This window comes from Sitophilus oryzae, unplaced genomic scaffold (genome assembly GCF_002938485.1).
Source record: "Sitophilus oryzae breed Bouriz unplaced genomic scaffold, Soryzae_2.0 scaffold_1018_pilon_pilon, whole genome shotgun sequence".
Lineage (NCBI taxonomy): Eukaryota > Metazoa > Arthropoda > Insecta > Coleoptera > Curculionidae > Sitophilus > Sitophilus oryzae.
The window spans coordinates 298,603-324,143 of record NW_022145636.1 but is presented as its reverse complement, the minus strand read 5'-3'; the positions used below and the strand labels follow the sequence as shown (position 1 = coordinate 324,143).

Below are 25,541 nucleotides of genomic sequence, written 5' to 3'. Positions count from 1 at the left end.
TTAACATTTTTCTATACATCCTTGATCTTTTAGATTCCAAATTTTTGTTCTATGGTAAATAAAAAACAAAATTGCTTGAAAATTGTGAAAACCTAACCTGTAATTTATTTGATTTAATTATTAATCACAATTAATCATTTGTTGTCTATGTTTATATTCACTAATCATTACGAGTCCGTGTTACGAGTTTAATATTAAATTTACTCTACTAGTGTACTTGGTAAAACTTTATAAACGAAGTAAGTCTTACAGAATAACATTCTAAATTAATTTTGTCAATGATTAATCTACCTAATTTTGCATATGCAGTTTTTATGATGTCATTTATTTTGTTTGTTGCAGATTTATTTATCATTGAATTTTTGTTAGTATAATCTGATTAAAATAATCTTATCTATTATCATTTCTATACTTGAGTTATGTTTTATACCTACTTAGACATTAGTTAAACCCTTGTTTATATATTGTTAAACACAATTATAGGTGATCCTAGCTTTTTCTCTATACATAACAATGGCTGCAGCAAGGCTGAGTCCTTTAGACCCAAGTTCATTTTCTCGACCAGGTGTGTGAAATAGAACTCTAATGTGTGATTTTTTTAATACCTTTTAATTAAAAAACTATTGGTATAACACTACTTATATCCTTTTTAGAGTATGTAAAAGTGGTCAACATATCTCTGAATTTAAATGTAAACTTTGATAAAAAGATATTATCTGGTACCACTGAACTTACTGTTGAAAAAATTGATAAAACAGTTAATGAAGTTGTAAGTAAATTAACTTCTATTTGTAATAAAATTTGCTGTAAATACTGTGATTTTTTTTCTAGATTCTTGATACAATGAAATTAAATATCTGTAGAATTTATGATGCTGAAAGTAAAGAAAATGTTGAATTTAGCTTAGGTGATCATGTACCTGATTATGGTACAAAGTTGACAATTAAACTTCCAAATGACGAAAAACTAAGGTATATTAAATAAAGTGACCATCTTGATATATATAATATGATAAGATTTAAGACCAATTACTATTATTAATGTACCGCTAGTCGAAATTGATCTGTTTTAACAGAGAAAACCTATTTCCCGACAAGATAGAGAACCGATATAGATATCGGCTTGATTTCTGAGACACGTTTTATGGCATAAACATAGGGTTTCCATAAAGACTTTTGGAAATTCCGGACAAGTTACCTCAGAAATCTGGACAAATGAACTCTGATATCTGGACAAAATCCGGGCGTCGCAAAAAAGAAACTATAAACTTATTTATGGACTTTTATAGGACGCAAATAATAGCCCGGAAATCAACAAAATATAAACCAAAGTATAGAAAAGGTTACTCTCGAACATGCGCTGATTAAATAGAGCTGTAGTTTCGTAGGGACTAAAATATTCAACAAAGTAACTGAGACATTAATTCAACTGTAACTGTAAAATATTTTACTAAGTTAAATTGTTTTTGCTGTCAGGTTTCCCAGACGCTTTTCCAAATACGGGCCGGACCGTCCCTTACACTAAAACTCCAGACATGTCCAGGTAAATCCAGACGTATGGAAACTCTATATAAACAGGCATAAACCACCTGTTGATATCCTCACTGTCAACTGAGATACCGGGTATTTTTGAATTTTTTTACCATTTTCAAAACTGCCCATAACTTGTTTATTTCGCGGAATATTTAAATTTTGTGAAAACGTTCTTAAGGCACTTTTTCTTAAAGCACAATCCAGCGGTGTAATGAGTTTTTTTTTCTTTTTTTTTATATACTTGGCCTTTTTGTCAGAAATAATAAAAAATATAATTTCATAATGGAAATCATATTTGGTTATGAATTTAAAAAAAATGCTGGTTTTTAACCCTTTCCAAAGATATAAAGTCGGAGTAAGTAAACTGACGAGTAGCGACAGTCCGGTTTTCAATTTTCTTTGCGGCTGCGCGAAATAAGTAGTCTATCTCACAGGTCTATCTGTCATATGAAGAAGCGAAGTTGCCACTGTTGCCATTTATCAAATATCACTATATACTCTATTTCAAGTATGCCTCAGGCAACGAATCATTGTTTTAATTATTTATTAGCTGTAAGATATTTTATACATTCAAATTTAGAAATATGGATTAAACAAAAAAATATGTATAAAACTTTATAATTAATTTCACTTCAATTATGAGCAGCGTATACCATGTTTATAGGACCACTTTATAAGTTGAACAGCTACATAGGTAGTCTATCTGTTAAACACGTCAAATTGTGTATTTTTTTCCGGTGTTCAATGGGGAATTTATATATCTTCAAAATATTATTAAGGTTGCCTACCCCTCAGACAAAGGTTTTCCCAGATATTTTAATTTTTATGATTTTGCGTCAGTAAATCTTATTTGAAAAAATCTAGGTGGCTGCGTGATGTACCTTTTGTTAATTTACCAAAAATTAAAGACGTTGAGTAAAATACTCATGGGTAATTAAAAGATACACGTTTAAAACATATTTTAATTATTACAGAATTAAAACTAGATATAAACCTATAATTATGCGACAAAAATTAGCTAGATGAAATCAAATGCTCAAAATGCTTTCTTTCCTGTTAACTTCATAAAATGATTGTCTTTTCAAAAGGATCTTTTCATTTTAAAAGGCATATGTGGAGTTCTACCTCGAAAAGTAGCTACAATAATATATCTCATGTTGTCGACACTAGATGGTGGAGTTTTGTAAACAATGTCTTTAGCATATCCCCATAAAAAAACCTAAAAGCCTAACCTAACCAGACTAGATAGAATCAGGAGCATTTAAGCACAGAATATCTAGCTACGCTAGCTTGCGTAGCTAGATATTCTGTGATTTAAGTATTTTATTAATTGGCGAATGCACACTGCATTCACCAACTAATATAATCATATCAGTTCTCTCTGATGTAGGATAATGTTTGCATTTTCGGCAAATTTCTGAGAACTTTTTTTGTTTTAACTGACACAAAATGAGAACTAGTTGTTAAAGTTGGACTAATTAGACAGCTATGTTGAAGTAACGTCAGACATATCACCAGCCACCTAGATTTTATCAAATAATAAAGATTTACTCAGATCAAATCATGTAAATGAAAATATCTAGGAAAATCTTAGTTTGAGGGGTAGGCAACCTTAATAGTATTTTGAAGAGACATGCATTCTCCATTATATTTTTTCATAATTTCTGACAAATAGAGCAAGTATAGAAATAAAACTAACTACGCCACTGGATTGTGCTTAAAAAAGTGCCTAAGGAGATTTGTACAGAATTTTATTATTCCACGAAATAAGAAAGTTCCTATGGACAGTTTTGAAAATATTCAAAAATTCAAAAAGACCCCATATCTCAGTTGGCAGTGAAAATCACCAAAGCGCAGGCGGTTTGTGCCATTAAACGTGTCTCAGAAATCGAGCCCATGACATATTTATATCGGCTTTGATCTATCTAGTCAGGAAATAGGTTTTCGCTGTTAAAACGTACCAATTTCGACCACAATGCAATGTACTCTTTTTACTTATTAGTTAGAATTTTGAAATACAGGGTCCGGCATTAGTGCGTCGGGCATCTGTAGCTCCTAGAATAAAAACTTGGGAATTTTGTTTAAGTGCAAACCTAAAGTATGTACTAGGATGTATTTCAGGAAAATATTTTAACTTCTATAAGGTGGCTCAAAAAAGTGTGAGTGGATCGGGATTACACCCTGTATATTATTGCATTTTTGGCTTCCTTTCAGGTCACTTTACGTAATTCTAAAGACAAGAGTAAATATGTTTCGATAATTTCAGAGATATTAATAAATAAATAAAATTTATATATTTTTCAGACTTTCTTAAAAAATTATTAATAATACAAGAACTGTCCTGAAATCAAAACTATATTAGATATTTACTTTAGATGGTCTGTACTTACTTTCCTATAAATATGGAAATCGTATATCATACAGGATGTTCAAAATTCTACACCAAACATTGTAAAATAGAATAATTTTTCTTCGTTTTTTTTTTAAATGGAACACCCTGTATATTATTTCTTCAATAGATGGATAACTAAAAAATGAACATTTTTTGTATTTAGAGTATTTCAAAATTTTTAACGGTTTCGCAGATATTCCCGGTTTTGTATTTCATATGGCATTTTCCATAGTAAATTTCTATCAAAGCCACCCAATGATTTTTCTCTCGTATTTTACCATTGAAAGCGCCATATCAAATAATACTGCGTGTATCCGGAAAACTATTAAAATTTTTGATATACTTTAAATACAAAAAATGTTCATTTTTTTAATTCTCCATCTAATAACAAAATAATATACAGGGTGTTCCATTTAAAGAAACGAAGAAAAATTATTTTATATTTTTGAAAGTTTGGTGTAGAATATTGAACATCCTGTATGATTTACGATTACATAACATATTTATAGCAAAGTAAGAACAAACCATCTAAAGTAAATACCTAATATGGTTTTCATATCAGGACCGTTCTTGTATTTTTATTATTTTTTAAGAAGGTTTGAAAAATATATATTTTTGATTAATTTTTAAATATCTCTGAAACTATCGAAATAAACTTACTCATATCTTAGTAAAGATATGTAAAGGAAGTCAAAAATGCAATAATATACAGGGTGTTCCATTTGAAAAAAATCATCCAGATCCACTCACACTTTTTGAGCCACCCTATAGAAGTTAAAATATTTTACGGAAATACATCCTGGTACATACTTTAGGTTTGCACTTAAACAAAATTCTCAAGTTTTCTATTCTAGGAGCTACAGATGCCCGACGCACTATTGCCGGACTGAGAATTATTGTTCTTATTTTTGTGTTACAGCATTAATTTTAATCAAATACTGGTAAAAATAATCTTTTTTCTATTAATTAATGACATACAGTATAATCCGCATAAAATGTACTCGAGGGCACCAAGAAATATGGTATTAGATTAGATACTTTGAAGTGGCTATCGGCCTGATCCACTGTGGCCTTTTAACGATGGCTTGATTCATCAATCCCATTAGCTTTAGATGCCTATTCAGATTACAGTGCCCTGTTAGTAGACCCACTACAGCGTGGACTGCCTTTGCTTATCAGATCTGCCGAGAATTTTGGCGCTATTATGTTCTACTATGACTTTTTTCGCCTGTCTCTATGTGCCGCCCAAGCACATCATTCAGTTCATGTTCAGTTTTCGCACCATTGGCAATGAACTAGTGCAGTTTTTTTCTTGTATTGACTAAGAGTGGGTCCCAGGTGGGGCCCTCCACTGCGGCCGCGAGGGCCTATTGTGGCTCAGTTTCTACAAGCTCTTTAATAGAAAAAGAGTATTAAAGTTCACCCTCAAGACCCACCCTTTTAACATAGGCTGTTATGTCCGAGGGTGATATGTCTCCTAGGTCTGCTAGCTTTAGAATGGGTTTGCCAAACATCTCAAGCCTGGTCCTGCCCAGGGTTGGAATGATTTAAATCAAATGATTTAAATCAAGTGATTTTTTTAATTTTAATCATGTGGTTTAAATCAAAAATTAATTTTATTGAAACTTTATAATAAATCAAAAAATAACTGTAAAAGTTATCAATTGAACCGATTTTTGAAATAATTTCGTGTGAATCCATAAGACCGCTAAAGGCAGGGATTTATTTTAAAATTTATGTACCTACTATACAAATACATATCATTCGCAGACTGATGCAGAACTAGGTTCTTCTGATATAGAGACTATATCTTCATTCCCGAAAATCTATAATCGTATGTTTTTTTGAAACGTTGGTATGTTTCCAAATTCTTACCGACATTTTGATTTGCAGTAAGTACCTACTTTACACTTTGACATTAGATAATACTAATTTCATTCGCGACTTAAGACTATTTCCGAACAATATAGCCGGAGGGTTGGCGACATATTTAGAGAACATATTTTAGGCAAGTTAGAATAACAAAAAAAAATAAAGTTTAATAACTTGTGAACCCAGAATCCTAAGTCTGGCTAGGGGGTTGGGGGTATTTCGCTACTGCGCAACCCATAACATTTGCAAAAAAATAAATCCAAAAAACATTCTTTAGGCAACTTGAAATTTGTTTATTCTTAAATTTTAGCATCTATTTAACCTAGAAATAAGTGTGCCAGACTTTTTTCGGGTTTAAAGTGTAACCAGACCATTCCAAATATGTTTAATTATATTATACCTGGAAAACATACTTTAGGCATTCTAAAATGTTTACAGCGTGTGTATTAGATGATATTAAAAAATATGTGTTAATAGCCAGACGAATTCAATGGGATTTAATACTTGCCAGACGCGAATAAAGATTTTAAATGAGCGCGACAAAAAAGTCTTATGAGTATCTATAAGCGCGAGAAAGATAGTTTATTGAGACCCGTCGGCAGCCGATGCGGCTGTCGTAACAGAATTTTGGAGTACTTCAAATTTTCATAAAAACAATTTTTTTTCGGTTTCATTTCAATTATTTGCAGGCTTTTAATTCAGAGATTATTTTGTGGGAATTAAGTTACCATGTACAAATATGTATTTATAAATTAAATATTGACGTGCATAGTGTAAATAGTTTAGAATAATTACTGCAAATAAATATTTTAGTAACTACTAATTTCGCTACTAACTACTAAATCACAATGGATAAAAAACATTTAAGTTGTGTAGTTTGTAAAAAAGTTACTAGTGACAAAGTTATTGTTTTTGATGAAGGCAGACTACAAAAATGCAAAGAATTTTTAAAAGTGCGCCAACAACATGGTTTAAAATTTAAAGAAGTGGTTTTACCAGAAAACGTAGTCCCGACAAAAGGGTACCATGTACAGTGCTAAAAAAATAAATATTCTGGAATTTTAGTACCATTGTTAATCTTTCTAAATAGATTCAAAAGTAAGTAAAAGTGCTTTACTTTTATGCTTAGGCGTTAAAATGACTTTTTTATATTGTCAATCAGGTCGCAAAAATTAATAATAATATAATATGTCACAAAAGTATAATAATAATTATACTTTTGTTGCGTTTGAAAAAAATATATTTTATATTATGCTAATTTTTAAATAATTATTCGTCTTTTTATTCTTTCAGATATATAGACAAAATACTTAAATTAAAAAGTCTTCTTATTGAAAGGAAAATTTTAGAATGCCTAAAGTATGTTTTCCAGGTATAATAATTAAACATATTTGGAATGGTCTGGTTACGCTTTAAACCCGAAAAAAAAGTCTGGCACGCTTATTTCTAGGTTAAATAGATGCTAAAATTTAAGAATAAACAAATTTCAAGTTGCCTAAAGAATGTTTTTTGCATTTATTTTTTTGCAAATGTTATGGGTTGCGCAGTAGCGAAATACCCCCAGCCAGACTTAGGATTCTGGGTTCACCAGTTAATAAACTATACATTTTTAGTTATTCTAGCTTGCCTAAAATAGGTTCTCTAAATATGTCGTCAGCTCTTAGGCTAATAGTTTATTGTTTTATTAAGAGTAGAAATTATACTTTTTTGACGATGCTGTACGTTTTGAGGACCATCGTAAAGCTATTCCTACGTTACAAGGAGGCACAAAAAGTACATTTTTACTTCGAATAAAACACCATTTTTTTAAAACATTACAAATAATTTTTTAATCAATTTCAAACATTGCAACTAATACAAACAGTAATCGAGAAACGATTTCTACACTCGTTGAATTTGACACCTAATATTAGTTTAATAATATATTTTTGCACTTTTGTGCTTAGGCGTAACAGTGCTTTACTTTTATGCCTAGCCGTTAAAATGACAAAAATTAATACTTTTGAGACGTTTGAAAAAATATCCTTTTGATCTGAAGGGAGCGACTTTTTTTGCGGAATATATTGGTGACCGATGTGGAGAAATGACACGCGCCGTAGTATTGTTAATGTTATCGGTATCGCTCAGAGTTATAAAGATTTAGCCATTTAGGATAGGCCTTTAAATGGAAATAAGTCCTAGTCATTTGGAAATCCGATTTTAATATTGTTTTGAATTAAAATCAAAAAAATCTGATTTAAATAAAAAAAAATCTGATTTTTTTGATTTTTAAAAAAAAATCATGATTTTTTCCAACACTGGTCCTGCCCCCAGCGGAGCAGGTACACATAACGTGCTTCATTGTTTCGTCATCTTCAATACCAGAGTCGGCATTCGGCGTCTTCCACAAGTCCCATCTTCTGTAGGTGTGATCTCAGCCGGCAGTGACGCGTGTATACTGCATTGAGCGTACACGCTTCATTCTTACCAGCCTTTAGGAGTTCTCATTTCTACGTTTGGATGGCCCTGCTAGTATTTTCTTGGCATGTTTTTCCTTATATGCACTTCTATTATAAGCAAGTGCGTTATAGTTGTGGATTTATACTGTATTGTAGTTTTTCGCCTAATGATGAACGACAGTAAACTTAAGACAGTAATTTTAAAATTAATTATCTTATTGTAAACTCCACTCTTATAAAGTTAACTTATTCTTGCAGATATAAAATTGCTATTGATTATCAAACCAGCCCTGATGCGACAGGATTGCAATGGTTGTCTCCTAAGGCAACTGCAGGCCAAAAATATCCATATTTGTTCAGTCAATTTCAGGTAACGTCTGCTTCAGTAAAACGTAATTTTTTACTATTTAAAGAGTTATTAGTGAATATGATAATTTACTTTTATTTTATTTGTTTTTAAAAGAGATAGATAAATTTATAAACATTATACTAATGTATTCCGGGTGCGGTGCGTCTCAAAAGTAGCTCACCCCTATAACTTTTTTATATTTTCATATTAAAAAACGAGATTTCGTATGTTAGTATAAAGACATAAATTAGGATTAATTAACGGATTCAATTATTTTCGGCCACTTCTTGTTTCACCGGAAATTACTAAGACTTTTGATTTTTAAATGGCACCCTCTCTATTTTTTTATTTTATTCGATAGAAAATGACACTCTGAATAGAATGACATATCATACGCGAACTTTTGACACTTAAAACAAAATTGTGTTTTAAATTTCAATCTAGAATGCCGTGGCTGTGTTAAAAACACTAATTTAAATCAATTTTTGATCAAGGAACCTTGGAAAAATAGATTTGATCGTCTAATATTTTTAGTGTCTTGTTCTGACCGATTAAAAGATGCCCAAATCGTAGTTTTAATCATATCTCAATTTTTTCAAATGGAACAAGGGTGACTCATTAGCATATTTTTTGGAAAAGGCATTTTTTACGAATAATTTGGTGCCACACACTTGATATTTCGAGTGAAATTGTCGTTATGAATCGCATGTTCACCATATTCGAAAATGTCAAAAGTTGACATCTGATACGTTATTTTATTCAGAGTGTAATTTTCTATGGAATAAAGTAACAAAATACCGAGTGTTCCATTTAAAAAGTTGTAGTCATTTCCGGTGAAACAGGAAGTGACCGAAAACAATTGAATACGTCAATCAATATAACAAATAACATAACAAATCGTCAGTGAAACGTGATAACCTGCTAACTCCATTTTTTATGTGAATAAGTTTTTTTTACACCATTAGAAAGAGAAAAAAATACTCTATAAGTAGGGAAAGCAAATACATTTTTTAACATTAAAGGAAATTTGCTATTTTAACTCAAGAATATCTGCTAACTCCCAGTGATCTGAAATAGCCACCGAAATGCTGCTATCTCCGTAATTTCCTTTATCACGCTAGATCACGCTAAAGCAAACACACGGATTCTTACTCTTATGTTTCTTTAGTACAGTACGTCGATCCAGGGTCGCACTGGGCTAAAGGGGCCCGGGTGGCAATGGAAGGAGGGGCCCGTGTGGATTTTTTTGCGTATTTTTTCGCCTTACGTTTTGGCCAATTTTTCCCTATTATATACAAGGTAAGTCTTAAATAATTGCAAATATTTTTAGGGGTAATATATTTCGACCCAAGAAACACGATTATAAGTTTTTTTTGCGCGAAATTGTTTTTTCAAAATTTGGAATTTTTTTTAATTTTTAGTTTAAAAACATACTTTTTTTGTAATATGGCAACATATAAGATTTAGAACATAAGAAAATCAAATGATTCTCAAAATATCGGTAAAAAGAAAATATTATGTTTCTTTTATGGAGATTTACCAGCCCCGAAAATATTTGCACTTATTTAAGACTCACCCTGTATAGAAATCAGGGAACTACCCTAATGCAAGATAAACCAATCCAATGCAAATGCCATAATGCAATGCAAAAGCAAATATTGTTAACAATAAATAATGAACTATAAAGGGGTCCGCAAAGGCTGGGGCCTCCCTAATAGTTATATACAGGGTGTTTCAAAACAAATGCGAAAAACTTCAGGGGGTGATTCCTTGTTCAAAATAAAGGGTAGTTTGCTTCATAAACGTTGGGTCAAAAGTCAACCATTAGGGAGATATTGCGGTACAAAGATGGCGGAAAAATAATGTTTTTATTTTTTATCTTGAAAACGAGAAGAGATAGACTAATAAAATTTTATGGAAGTATTACTGTTATGAAAACACACTTTCTGGTAATTTTTTCACTTTTTTAAAATGAGTGGAAGGGGTTGAAATAAACTACCCTTATCATTCTTGTTAACGAAATTTAAAGAAAAATCTTATCAAACACATGCAAAAAAATTAATTTGGATAGTTTAGTTTGTTTAGAAACTTTTTTATCTCTTGTATTTTTTTGATAAAACTCACCGATTTGAAATTAAAAAATAAAATGTAAAGCATTACATGTCAGGACAAATAACATTTTCTTATAAAGAATCTAGTGGGCTGCTGTAATTTTTTAGGAAAAAAATCTAGTCGGCCGCTGTTACTTTTAAGATGTTCCTAATATTATTTTATTTGACATTACTCTACTGCAATACGTTATTTTCTAGATGATTATTATTATCGTTATTATCACTAGATTCTTAATCTAAAAATGTTTTTTGTCCTGACATGTAATGCTTTACATTTTATTTTTTAATTTCCAATCGGTGAGTTTTATCAAAAAAACACAAGAGGTAAAAAAGTTTCTAAACAAACTAGACTATCCAAATTAAAGCATTTGCATGTGTTTGATAAGATTTTTCTTTAAATATCGTTAACAAGAATGATATGGGTAGTTTATTTCAACCCTTTCCACTCATTTTAAAAAAGTAAAAAAATTACCTGAAAGTTTGTTTTCATAACAGTAATGCTTCCATAAAATTTCATTAGTCTATCTCTTTTCGTTTTCAAGATAAAAAATAAAAACATTATTTTTCCGCCATCTTTGTACCGCGATATCTCCCTAATGGTTGACTTTTGACCCAACGTTTATAAAGCAAACTACCCTTTATTTTGAATAAGGAATCACCCTCTAAAGTTTTTCGCATTTGTTTTGATACACCCTGTATATAATATGGCCAGTCCGACCCTGCGTCGATCCGTTTTGTAAATACGGGGTATCTGTAAAGGGTAAGGGGAAAAACGAAATTCTGTATATACGAGCAATTCATCGGCGTGCTATAAATAGTTTAAATATCCATTACTTACTTGTACAAGAATTTCCATAATACCTAATCAGCTTTATTTTTTTCAATGTTTTTCCACGCAAATGATACATAATTTTTATAAAAATTGAAAAAATAAATAGAAAAGTAATCAAAATTTAATAAAATTACGCACTGTTTTCCATGCTCGGTCTACTACCGTTGTATAAAAATTAGGATAGGCATGGAAGGATTCTATACCATATCTTCTAAGAATTATAAATTTAATTTTTAAATTATTTTCATATTCATTAAGTCCAAAATGCTGCTATTTCAGTTCTTTAACAATGCATTAAAAATTTATTTGTTTTTGGACTTGTATGTTTTGCTTCTAGATCGACGATATTATAAATAACATATATGGTTATGAATATCATATTTTTAAATTTAATTGATTATTTCTAAATCTGTTTGGGTAATATTCAATTCCATTTTCAAAATTTCAAACAATAAAGGTTGCTATCTCCAGAAGTATATTTTTATTTCTTATTTCTGCAAGACGAATATCTCCATATTGTGTCTGAAAAAAATGACGTAACACGAAATATTGAGTTTTATCATATTAACGCATGAAAATACTTCCTACATGTATACATATTTTTTGTACCGTTTTTTTGCTCTCCTGTAAAATTAGGAATAATGGAGTTAGCAGTTTACCACATTTCACCGACGAATTCTCGATTTTTTATCTGAAAAAATAAAAAAGTTATAGGGGTGAGCCACTTTTGAGGCGCACCCTGTATATTTTTTTTTACTTTTAGCCTACACATGCACGTTCTGTACTTCCTTGTCAGGATAGTCCAGGAGTAAAAGCCCCATATACAGCAACTGTAAGTGTATACTATAGAATAAGTCTAAAATAATTATTATATGAGATTTAAATCTTAAAATTAGATTTATGCGTAATATTTTCATCTATATATTAACTAATTTTTAGATATCCGCGCCCCATGAGTTTACTGTTCTCATGTCAGCCATTCGCGATGGCACTAAAGAATTATCTGTAGGAAAATTGTCTCATTTTATTCAGAAAATACCGATGCCGTCTTATCTGATTGCTTTGGCGGTGGGAGTTTTAGAATCAAGACAACTTGGACCTAGATCTCATGTTTGGTATGTTAAATATTTTATAACATTTTGGGAAAAATTATTAGTAAGACCTCGCTTGACGCAACTGGATTATTAATAATAATCCAGTTGTTTACATATGAACAGATTATAACTTAAAAGTAACTTAACTATTTTCTTACCTGTCATTATTATTAATTCATTTAATACCTAGTAATTCAAATTTTATCAGTTAGCTTAAGTATGCGATTTAAGATTCCCTATTTTATATGTTAGATTAATTTTTCTGGGTACCTACTTCATAAATATTTGGAAAATTTGATATAACTCATTAACTACATAGTAATGTAATTTTATGATACCGGATGTTTCAAATTCGACTCTCGTTGGGATATTGAAAACGATAAAGATATACAGGGTTGCACAAATTGTCTGTCAACGTACCCAATGAAAATCTGATGTTATTGATTTTATAATTTTCGGAAATATGGCAGAAAAACTGAAATTTTGCGTTCACACATTCTCAAATATTTTTTTTAACTTCCCTTTTAGTTTGATTTAGCAAAAAAATAATTTACGACGTTTCGTTTTTCTGAAATAAAAGAAATTTCCGTTATATATATTTTTTTAAATGCGGACCTGGATTTTTTATTTCCTTTTTTAAAATTATTACTTATTACTCCCCACATTTGCCAAGAAAGTGTATATTAAAAATATTCCCATAAAAGACTGATTGTGTCCGTGTAAAAAAATAAACAACATTTTTTAGTCTGATATATCTTTGTATTTGAGAGATCATAAGCTTTAAAAAAAAAGAGATAAAAGATCCAGGTCTGTATTTAAAAAAAAATAAAATTGACCATTGTTCTAAAATACAAAACGTTGTAAATAATTTCTTATGTCAAAACATTTATGATACATATCCACCATATTTCCGGAATTGGCAAAGGTAAGTTCAATTTCTAAACGGATATCATTGGTCTCATCAACAGGCAACTTAGCCGCAATTTGAGACGCCCTGTATCTCTTACCGTTCCTGAAATCCCAATAGTAAACGTCAAATTTGAAAGACCCGGTATATTTATTTTCTCTGAGAGTTTAGCGAGAAAATTTTCATCAAAGCCATCTAATGATATTTTGTCCAATATTTTACTGTCAAAAGAACCAAATATAATATGTTAAAAATATCTGTTTTTTTTTTGTATTCTTCATGGCTACTGATCGCTATTCAGGAGTTCCTACCCCTGCTGTCAGACTGTCCCCGCCTGTTGGTCGGGTTTGCTTATAGCGACCGACTAAACCTTTCCCTTGTTTTCTCTCAAGTGCGGTCGGAACTGCCCTAAGCATTACTTCAACCTCACAAAGTATCCTCTATTGACAATGTCTATACTTTTCCTTTTCTATCTTTTCCTTCATTATATTCGTAGTCTGCTGACACTTTTCCACTCGTTCTCGCCTCTTAGGAGGACTTCTACTACGTTGTCTTTCGTAATTTTATGCCCAATCTCGTTTTATGTTTGTACCCTGTAAGCTTCAAACTTTGGACATACAAACAAGGTGTATTCTGGGGTATCCACCTCTTCTGCACAAAACCAACAGCATGCATCCTGCTGTTTTTTATTCTTCGCAGGTATGAGCCAAAGACCCCACGACCAGTCATAGCCTATGATGTATAAAAATTCACATCAACCCATCTTCTTTCACTTCATTTTCTAATGTCTTTCATAAGCCCACCCTTGGTATTCATTCCATCTTGTTTGCCACTGTGAAGTAAGTCATCTGCTTAGCCTCCGCAGCATAATCTTTTCCCCTTTGATAAATGAGGTCCCGTTCTTTCACCAGCAGTTCTATTGGAGCCATTCCTGCAAAAGCTGTAGGCCGATATGATGCTTATTGCCATTCTACGGTTATGTCGTAGATAGGATTTAATCCCGTCCCGATAGGATTTAATTTTCAACTCCGATTTCCAAGCTAAATAATAAATAACCCCGATATAATCGTTGTTTGAAAAAATAAGAAGATACGCAACCTTATGGGCGATTTCGTGGCACAAAATATGTCCGAAATGCAGCTGGCGTTACGGTCAGGATGTCCGAGACTTCGTTTAGCTCTGCGCCGCTAGTCGTTTACAGCGCAACCGATAAAGAATAGTGTACCATAGTTCTGCTTTCAGCCGACAGAGTGGGTGGTTGCCGGAGACAGTATTGCCAGAACTACGGATTAATCCGTAGATTTACGGATTTTCTATCATTATACAATTTAATATATTATACGATAAAACAAAGAACGGCGCGGCGTCAGAGTTTGATTGGAAATGCAGGTCGCTGTTATTTCTTAATATGTAAAATATTATGATAAATGTCAATAATCGTTATTTCCAAGCCAATTAAACGACTTTTTTCGATCATACAAAATATTTAGTACCTATAAAAGAATTTGTATTTTTGTTTTATTTAACACTGACGCGGATTTTTCATCCAAAGATATTTTCATCAAACGTATTACAGATATTACACATTTTAATATGGCAACACTGTCGCTTTCAGTTTCACACCGTCTTCGATATGCTTCGCTGGCCGAATTAGAGAAAATAAGTGTGCGTTGGCTGCATAACGAGTGGCGGCTTTACCGTACAGCACTTGAGACGTAAAGGGAAATCAAATCAGCCTTGTCACGAATTCGCCCATTAGGTTTGGTATCTTCTCAATTATTTCAATCAACGATAGATATAACATAATATATTATCTATAGACCTGACGCTCTGTTACAATACCATGCCTTCTAGCGATTATTTTTTATTTTATAGGGCTGAGAAAGAAATAATTGAAGAATGTGCCTATGAATTTGCAAATACCGAACATCAGCTTAAAACGGCAGAAGATTTGTGCGGACCTTATGTCTGGGGAATATACGATTTATTAGTTTTACCACCTAGTTTTCCTTATGGTGGAATGGAAAATCCATGCCTCACATTTGTTACACCAACATTGTTGGTAAGGAAAAGGAACAAAACAGTATGTCCAATTTATTTCTTAATTAATGGTTTCAATTTTAGGCTGGTGACAGAAGTCTCGCAAATGTAATTGCACATGAAATAGCGCATAGTTGGACTGGAAATCTGGTTACTAATAGAAATTTCGAACACTTTTGGCTGAATGAGGGATTCACTGTTTTTATAGAACGTAAGATAAAAGGAAGATTAGAGTCATCAAAGAGTCAAGATTTTGATGCCTTTATTCATATTAGTAACTTAAATGAAGCTGTAAGTAAACAACAAATGTTTGAATGAGTATTTTTTACTAGCTAGTTGTATTTCATCAAGCGCTAGTACCTCATTATTTTACTCTAACATAATAAATGTGTAGTTTTGGGCTTGGCAAATATGTAATAAAATTCTATATTATGATAATGTCAATGTTATTAGTCTCTAGTAGGTGTTGCAATATTAATATTAATTATTACTAATTTTTAGGTTAATTTAATAGGGAAAACAAATCCTCTGACGCAATTAGTTGTTAACTTAAATGGGGTACATCCAGATGAGGCATTTTCAGTTGTTCCTTATGAAAAAGGGCAGACATTCTTGAGATATTTGGAATCTGTGATCGGTGGCCCAGGTATATAAAATGATTTTTTTCTAATTTTGCTGGATAATTTTCATCATAGAGAAAAACTATTAAAATTTTCAAAGGTGCATCATGCTATTCGAAAATTCTTCTATACTTAGTTATACCGGGGCGCCTCAAAAGTGGCTCAGACCTTAGACTAAAACTTCTAGACGGAGCAAGTCATTCATAAATCTACTACAACCATGTTCCACTTAGCCTGCTTAGAATGGAATCACGGAGGTTAAAATATCAATGAAAAGCCTTGAGTGGGGATAAGAACTTGGGACAGCAAATTTGGCGCGGCGATACTGGCTGGACTAATCCAATGGCGTACTGGTTTTCGCAATTTCCGGAATATGAATTTAATTAAATTAATATAAAATTAAAATCGTTCTTTAAAAACCCGTGTTAGCTAGTATAAATCTCAAAATCTTATTTTTATTTTGATTTACATTTATACAAGACGCCTTAAATTTAATAGCATAGCATTTTAAAATGTCTTTATTTTATTAATTACCGATTTAACATAACATTTTTTTTCAAATTACTACCATATTAGTTATAATTTTCAAGCTATGTATAAAACTCCGATTTATATATCAATTTAATTGTTATGTATATTTACTAACAGGTGCATTTTTTATTTAATGCTTTATAAAATATTTTTTCATTATTTTATAATCCTAAAACTTTGAAACCAAATTAAAAATAAATTTAAATATCTTTTATGCATGATTTAAATCATGTTCAGTGAATCTCGATTAGCACATACCTTGTGTTTTTCAGAAGTGGTTCGCTCCTATAACTTTTTGATTTTTTCCAAATAAAAAAATGAAATTTTGTATGTTACTAAATGACATAAATCGGGATTGATTGTTTTCAATTACTTGTTTCACCGGAAATGATTTAAACTTTTGAATTTTAAATGGTGCTCTAGGAAATTTTTTTCACTTTATTTGATAAAAAATTACATCATGACCATAGCATTCTAGAGTGAAATTTAAAAAATACCAATAAAAAACAACTACAATATAAACAAGCAGGTTTAACTTTGACAATTAATGACAATCGACAGTAATTTTACAATAAGTTTTTACAAATTAGTTGAAGGGTTGTTTTTTACCCTAACTTTAAAACACCCTGTGCAATAATTTCGAGAGCAAATTTTCCTAAAACATTATTTTTTAGTGAGAACCCCCATCCTGAATATCATCAGTCATGTTAACACACGCCTTGGTTAATTTTTAAGAGCAAAATTAACTGGCCACAAACATTTTGCAATGTTTTCGATTATTATCGTTTCTTTTTAATGTTATTCTTCATTCATCTACCCGAAGCCCCATCTCGGGATATTAAAATATAACATCACATTTAAATTGTTGGTGGCAATTTCATTTCGCTCTTAAAAAATGAACCAAGGCATGTGTGCATGAGTTAAAAACAAAATGCTCAGGAGACATGGTTCTGATCGAAAAATACTGTTTTACGAAAAGTCACTCACTAAATTATTGCACAGGATGTTTTAAAGTTAGCGTAAAAAACAGCCGTACAATTAACCCTGTATAATAAACCAAATACTGAAGTTTATAAAAAACTGAATTTATTAATTAAAGTTGATATATAAAGTTTGCCAAAAAAATCATTAAAATAGGGCTAAAAGTAAAAGAAATATCACATTAAACTTGACGAAAAAATTATCCGTTGGGTTTTTACTACATCTGAGTGTATATTAAAAATATATTTAAAAAATACATAAACAGACACATACATAAAATATAAAATATAGGAATTATTAATATATTCGACTATAAGATGGGTATTTACTTTGTAGGAGCGAAATAAAAACGGGAATCCATGACACTTATCATTAATAATTGTTTTTGATCAGAAATTTTGAAGGCAACACTGACGCCTTTTTTTGCGATCATACGATTTTTACGGGAGCATTGCATTAGGCAACATAACAAAGAACAAAATGTAGGTATTTCCAATTTACAGAGGGCCTACCTAAAGTGCCTTTTTTTGTCTAGGTAAATATTTTTCTTTGTTGTGGTTTATGATTATGATGCAATCTTCCTATGAAATTTCTCATGTAAATAACCATCAAGTTTAAAATAATTTATATTTTATATAGTATATAATTACTAAGTTCCAATGTGGTTAAATAATAATTTCTTTAATTCATCAATCTTGATTTAAAATGAAATGTAACGCTACTGTTTCGAAAGAATCACGTATTTTATGGTAGGTCAGTACTTGCCTGTGAAATGACACATCAGGATTTTTCGAACTATTTTTCTTGCAAACTTGGCACATATCAACCATGATTATACAATATTTATAATTTTTATATCGAATGTCACTTTTTAAAATAATAAATTCACTACTTTTCAGTCAGAAAACACAAAAACACCTACAACGAAATAATCGCAAACACACGTGCCGCCAGTTTACTACGTCCAGATAAGAATTCCAATGTTGCCACGTTGACTGAACTATTTTCTGCTGATTAGATTAAATTATTTATTTTTCTATTTTTATTTAAGAGAACTGTTGTTTTACTTGCTTTAATCACTTAGTAAATGCTTATTATATACCATATAATAATTTTTACACGTAGCATCAATAAATTATATTTTATTAAATAACTTAAAGATAAGTATGTATAATGAATATTCCCTGTTATAACGATAAACTGCATGATATGGCACAATTGTCCCGCAAGACCATTAGACCGTATCTCATCGAAGGAGCCAAACAATGGATCGGCTCGCGCTCTCTATTGTCTTACTCTAAGGCTCAGACCAATAACTTTTTTATTTTTTCAAATAAAAAAACGAGATTTGGTATGTTAGTATATGACACAAATTAGGATTGATTAACGCATTCAATTATTTTCGGTCACTTCCTGTTTCACCGGAAATTACTGCAACTTTTTACATGGTACCCTCAGTATTTTTTAACTTTATTCAATAGAAAATGACACTCTGAATAGAATGACATATCATATATCAACTTTTGACATTTTCGCTTAAAAATGTCGTTTTTAAATTTCAATCTAGAGTGGCGTTAAAAACACTAATTTTTAATCAAAGAGCCTTGGAAAAAATAGATTTGATCGTCTAATGCTTTTAGTCTTATCCTGGCCAGTTAAAAGATGCCCAAATCGTATTTTTAATGATATCTCAATTTTTTTAAATGGAACGAGGGTGGTTCATTACCATTAGCATATTTAGAAAAGACATTTTTTACAAACAATTTGGTACCACACACTGGTACTTCTACTGAAATTGTCGCTATGTCATTCTATTCAGAGTAGTTGTAAAAAAATGCTTTTTCTATATATACTAATGAGCCACGCTCGTTTGATTTTAAAAAATTGAGATATGATTAAAAATACGATTTGGCTGTCTTTTAACTGGCCAAGATAAGACACTAAAAACATTAGAAGATCAAATTTATTTTTCCAAGGCTCCTTGATTAAAAATTAGTGTTTTTAACGCCACTCTAGATTGAAATTTAAAAACTACATTTTTAAGCGAAAATGTCAAAAGTTGATATAGGAAAAAAAACATTTGAATTTTTAAAGCACCCTTTTAAACGCAGTTTTTCTTAATTTTGTAAAATCAAATTTATTTTCAAATATTCCAAATAGCATGGAGATCAAGTCATAAAATTTGGGCCACACTTCAAAGCTTAAAAGGGCCTTACACGCAACGATATCTGAGAGATTTGAGCGGTACAGTCCTTCGATTCAGTCCAAATCTCAACGTGTAATGGCAGTTTCGATAAAATTAAAGAGTTGAGATCTGCTGCGATCTTTCCACATACTGAACATTTTTAACTGCACAGACCAGATTTGGCGGGGACTGTACTAGAATATAGACTGTACTAGATGTACTAGAATATAGAATGTCGAAACGGTCTATTATAAAATCTGAATGTGTAGTGTGAAAAGATCGCAATCTATCTGATCTTAAGATCCAAACTGTGTGATTTGGCATGCAGATCAAATCGTTGCGTGTAGGTCCCCTTTTACTGTCGCTTCTGTACAGCTCAGACGTTCTGTGACATTAGAGCTCATATTAGACCATAAATTCGTAACTCACGTTATAAAAAATGGCAAATAAAAATTATCGATGGTTATATCATAGTGACTATGTATACTATAATGTCGCCGTTTTTTTTTTTTATTAAATAGTGTGGAATATTTAATATTATAATTAATATTTAATACTACTTATTCTATTGTAGAGAAAATGGAGCCGTTTTTAAGATCATATTTTGACAAATATAAGTACCAGTCTATTGATACCAACGATTTTAAGGCTTATTTTGAAGAGTATTTTCATGATAATGAAAATCTTCAAGAGATTGACTGGTCTGCTTGGTTGTATAATCCTGGAATGCCACCTGTTATTCCAGACTATGATACATCTTTAGCTGTAGTGTGTGATAATATTGTAGAGAAGATTACAGCATGGAATGGAGATGAGCCTGCTCCAATTACTCTAAAAGACAAAGAAACACTATCCACCTTTCAGGTAATATACATCTTGCAAAAATTGTCTGAAACAACAGCTCAATCTATTGTTAAACTGAAAGTATTAAGTAACATTTTTGGATTTGACAATATCAAAAATGCAGAAATAAAATTCCTCTGGTTTAGAATTTGTCTGAAGGCTCACTGGGAAGAGAAAGTTGATTCTGTATTTCACTGGATTAATGTAGTTGGTAGAATGAAATTTGTTAGGCCATTATATAGAGATCTTTACAATTGGGAAAAGACTCGTGAGTTGGCTCTAGATAATTTTAGAGCTAATAAACAGAATATGATGCATGTATCTGCCTATACATTGGCAAAAGACCTACATATTGATGAATAAAAATATATTAATTCTATCTTCAGATATTTACCATATTTTTTGTGCTTTCAAAAATGTTTTCTTTTAATTTGAAATATGTTACCAATAATTTGATAGTTAAACATATTTTTTTCAATAAAAAAATCATCAACTTAGTCGTTTCCTGATCTATTATTTCTTTAAAGAGAGGTGACATTTTTTAAGACCATATTTAACAAAATAATGTATAAAACATAAATTTTTATGAGACTTAAAAATGTTAAAATAAATGTAGTTTATAATATATTTAAAAATTGTTCATACTATGGACTATCATTTTTTTTTATTAAATTCAGAAGTGATATATAAAAGCCTAAATAGGGAAAATATTAATTTATATGAAAATTGTTTTTATTTATACCAATTAGCTTTTTATATCTATAATGTGAAACTGTTGTAATAAACATTTTTCTAGTTTGTCTGTTTTTTATTACTTCTACATTATTTATACCAGTTACATAACTATTTTAACTATCTAATAATATAATCTTTTGGATAATCAATAAGTTTAGGAAATGTTTTAACTTCCTCCAAATTATATTTATCTAATCTCTTTGGTACTGGCCTTAATTGTCTAATTTGGTTTGAGACATTTTCTAACAAATGTTTGGGAACATTAGCATCTGGAAAAATGTGTAACCTTTGCATTGTATATCTTCTTTGCAAATTGCCATCCATACTATTATAAATCGCTTTTTTCAAAATCTGAAAAAATAAACTGAAGAGTTTACTGTGTTTACCTATTTTGATTTAACAATTACCATAGTGGCATCTTTTCTATGTAAATCCCAAGCCAGTGTCCACGAAGCGCCACCAGGATATCCTGTGTGATGAAAATAAGCTCGTTTCTTCCATTCATCTCCCGGTAATGCAATGTCTGCACTGTTTATAATGACAACATGATCACCACAGTCATCTGCAAAGTTAATTGGATAAATATAGCATGAATCCTTTGAGTAAAAAGACTTTGAGAAGAGAAAAGAAAGGAGTCTAATATTATTTATACATTCATTATCTATATTCATATATCATCATTTATGTTATATTCATATATTAGAGACCGAAAATAAATGAATACAAATCTCAACATCATGACCCCCCATTTTTAAGAGATTTGTTTAGCGTTTCAATTGAAACATTTAAAATTAATTTGAATTATTTTCAGATTTGTAGGACTCTTTCTGGGGTTATTTTATATATCGAATCGAGTGGGTCTCTTAACTCATAAGTGACTCACGCCTATATATGATATGTCATTCTATTCAGAGTGTCATTTTCATTAATAAAGTAAAAAAATACTGAGGATGCCATTTAAAAATAGAAAAAGTTCTAGTCATTTCCGGTGAAACAGGAAGTGACCGAAAACAATTTAATAAGTAAATCAATCCTAATTTATGTCATATATTAACAAACCAAATCTCGTTTTTTTATCTAAAAAAATAAAAAAGTTATAAGGGTGAGCCACTTTTGAGACGGCACCTGGTATATTACCTGGAATATTAGTCTACAATTGGTTCTGTTCAAAGGTAGTAAACCTAGTAGTTATTATGTCAAAACGGTCAGAACTTAAATTAATAGTAGCCTTATTGCGCTCTCAGACCACTTGTGTACTTGGCATACAAGGTCCAGCCATAGTGCGTCGGGAATCTGTAGCTCCTATAATCAACAAGTTAGAAATATTGTATAAAAGCAAACCTAAAATATGTAACTAGGGTTCCCAACTTGAGCATCGGCGATTCCGGGACAATTATTTTTAAGTTTTTAAATAATTGAAACAAAACATTAAATATTAGAAATTCAAATATATTATATGTAAATGTGATTTTTTTGGTCCCGGCCAAGGCAAAATTTTCGCCGGGACAAACTTTCTGATTCCTGGTTAATCCCGGTTAAACCGGGACGTTTGGGAACCCTATATGTAACGTATATTATGTAATATATAGTTTTCATTTCAGGACATTTCTTGTATTTTTAATTTTTTTAAGGCTGAAAAAATATATTTTTTTTTTTATTTATTAATATCTCTGAAACTATCAAAACATATTTAGTAATATCTTAGGATTATGTCAAGTGATTAGAAAGGAATCCAAAAATGCAATAATATATATCCCGATCCACTCACCCTTTTTTTTAGCCACCTATCATCCCTAAAGGGGTGGCCATCTCGGTCTTTCTTCCGAGGAGCAAGGGGAAAGACAAGACCTGCCTACTGAGCCTTATCCAGGGTCAGAACTTCAAAGTAAGGAGTTGGCGAGTTATCAACTCGAGCGAGAACGGTCATGGTCAGGTCCTCACAATAGGAATTGACCTCAAATCCCAGGAAGCAATAGAGAAAGAGGGACATATCCTCTATTATAGATATGGGACCACACCAGTATCAGGTCTAAGGAGAGACCAAGTTAAAGAGGTGGAGACAATGGAGACAGATCCTTCAGCCTAAACCTCATGGGTCCCTCAGCCGGAGGCAAGCTCCTCGACTGTAAAGGGCTTGGAGGGCCAAACTTCAACCGTGAAAGGGTGTGTACCCTTGGAGGAAGAACATACTCTGTTGTCAGAGGATGGGAAATACCCTGTCCCCTCTACAACAGGGGTATGATGTGTTATACACTGTGTGATGAGTTATAACTCAAGGCAGGGTGGCACAATAGAGATCTTTAAGGTTGCAGTGATTAACACCTCTATCACTCATTCTACATTCTAGTCGTCTATAGAAAGTAAAATATTTTCCTAAAATACATCTTAGTACACACATTAGGTTTGCACTTATCCAAAATTCCTAAATACTTTATTCTAGGAGCTTACAGTAACCTAACGCACTATTGCCAGACTTTGTATAAACCAAAAGTGTAAACAAGAGCCATATTAATCCCCCATTGTGAAGTTTATTGGGTAAACCTGCTGTTTAGGCCATGTTTAGGTCGACGAAAATAAAGCGAGTCGTCAGGCAACCGTTAACGATCATATGCGGCGTTGCCATTTAACACATTAACTTTTTAACGGAATTTAGTGATTCCTTGTTTTAAATTGTTAGAAATTTAATTTATTATTAGACATTTAATTTATATAGCAAACGACTACCCATTCGCGGGGCGGGTAAGGTTTATAGGGAATAATACAGAATATAATTATAATTAAGCTGAAACAATTATTATAACTTTTAGTTTCATAAGAATTATGGCTTCTACGATTATTGTAAACCCCGATGAAATTATTGCTGCTGAATTTACTCTTGGAAAACTTCAATTTGAGAAGATTAGTTTTTGATACAAAACTTGAATTGTTGAAGTGGGTGGCAAGGAGGCAGTTAATAAAAAACTCCTTTTTTGTATTGATTGTAATATAGATATGACATTAGTTAAAAAAACAAGGTGTTCTGATGGTTTTATCTGGAGATGTAAAAGTTGTACCAAAGAAAAGAGTGTTCGAGATAATTATTTTTTCTCAAAAAGCAATTTAAGCATTGAGCAGATTTTAATTTTAATATATTGTTGGGCGACTGATATGCCTCAAAAGAATATTGCTCAAGAAGCTGAACTTGGGGAAGGATCTACACATACTGTCATAGATTGGTGTAATTTTGGCTGTGATGTTTGTGAACAAGATGGCTTAAATCACCCAGTACAACTTGGTGGTTTGGACCCGAATACATTGGAGTCGATGGTGGTGGAAATCGATGAGACTTATTTTTTTCATCGTAAGTACCATCTCAGGAGAGCCAGAATTTCCAAACTTTTTAAAGTGCATTGTTGAACAATATCCTATGCAATAAAATATTTTCAGAGTAAAATCTTGATACAATCTTTATCAACATCAGAGTGAATATTTTTCAGATTTCCCTATTTCCAAACCTATATTCTTAAGTTTGGCAACACAGCGGTCAATATCTGGATCGCAATTTTTTGTCGGCCTAAACTGCAGGATTACCGTTTATTGATATGCTCTTTTCCTAATCTTTTTATTCAAAGCATGAATCTGATGTTCTAATTATAAAATATATTTACAGATATTAGACTTACTCATCGGATGATATATAGGTTTATGTACACCCATAAGAAACTTTTTCAATAATTCCGCAGATTTAAAAGGATTCTGCCATGTAGCATCATAAATATGCCATATTCTCGCAAAAGTTGCCCATTGCTAAAAATTCAAAAATATCAGAAAAAATAAATTTTACAATACCACTTTTCGTACCTGCACTCGCTTTAAAGTCGACATTGTAGTGCTTTACCAGGCCTTACAGAGATGCTTTAAAATTAATAAGAAATTACGGTAAATGACATTAATGGAATACTATTAGAGAAAATCTAGTTTAATAAAAAAGTAACATTTCCTACAAAGATTTCCTACACAACTTTCTTATTTATATTATGTGAATTTAGCAAGAATTTAGCATAATTAGTTAGGTTATATTAAACCATATGTGAACTAGA

The 25,541-nt window shown here is 31.3% G+C and overlaps 2 protein-coding genes across 5 annotated transcripts in view; one reads left to right on the top strand and one right to left on the bottom strand.

The window, feature by feature from the left end:
• LOC115874640 (leukotriene A-4 hydrolase) overlaps window positions 1-21,525 on the top strand; it is a 22,743-nt gene extending 1,218 nt beyond the window's left edge. The window contains exons 1-11 of one of the 4 annotated variants that reach the window (XM_030889861.1): window positions 59-239; window positions 484-565; window positions 654-769; window positions 832-971; window positions 8,493-8,604; window positions 12,290-12,358; window positions 12,466-12,641; window positions 15,403-15,589; window positions 15,652-15,858; window positions 16,069-16,213; window positions 20,459-21,525. In XM_030889861.1, coding sequence (XP_030745721.1) covers window positions 514-565; window positions 654-769; window positions 832-971; window positions 8,493-8,604; window positions 12,290-12,358; window positions 12,466-12,641; window positions 15,403-15,589; window positions 15,652-15,858; window positions 16,069-16,213; window positions 20,459-21,090 — 1,836 coding nt within the window. In that variant the 5' untranslated portion in view covers window positions 59-239; window positions 484-513 and the 3' untranslated portion in view covers window positions 21,091-21,525. Of the gene's footprint in view, window positions 1-58; window positions 240-342; window positions 566-653; window positions 770-831; window positions 972-8,492; window positions 8,605-12,289; window positions 12,359-12,465; window positions 12,642-15,402; window positions 15,590-15,651; window positions 15,859-16,068; window positions 16,214-20,458 lie in introns of those variants that run through there. The other 3 variants (XM_030889868.1, XM_030889852.1, XM_030889877.1) reach the window with 3 other exon arrangements.
• Window positions 21,442-25,541, bottom strand: LOC115874682 (39S ribosomal protein L13, mitochondrial). The gene is made up of 4 exons (XM_030889907.1): window positions 25,303-25,541; window positions 25,125-25,248; window positions 21,870-22,024; window positions 21,442-21,813 (listed from the first exon to the last, which is right to left on the bottom strand). Exons 1-4 carry the CDS (start codon window positions 25,324-25,326, stop codon window positions 21,580-21,582), a joined length of 537 nt encoding a protein of 178 aa, XP_030745767.1. The 5' UTR covers window positions 25,327-25,541; the 3' UTR covers window positions 21,442-21,579.

Bases quoted from the DNA above. Each gene is read 5' to 3' on its own strand.
- LOC115874682 (XM_030889907.1), bottom strand. From the start codon at position 25,326: ATGTCGACTTTAAAGCGAGTGCAG. The intron at 25,249-25,302 runs GTACGAAAAGTG...TTGAATTTTTAG, and splicing joins CGACTTTAAAGCGAGTGCAG to CAATGGGCAACTTTTGCGAG. The intron at 21,814-21,869 runs GTAATTGTTAAA...TTATTTTTTCAG, and splicing joins ATAGAAAAGATGCCACTATG to ATTTTGAAAAAAGCGATTTA.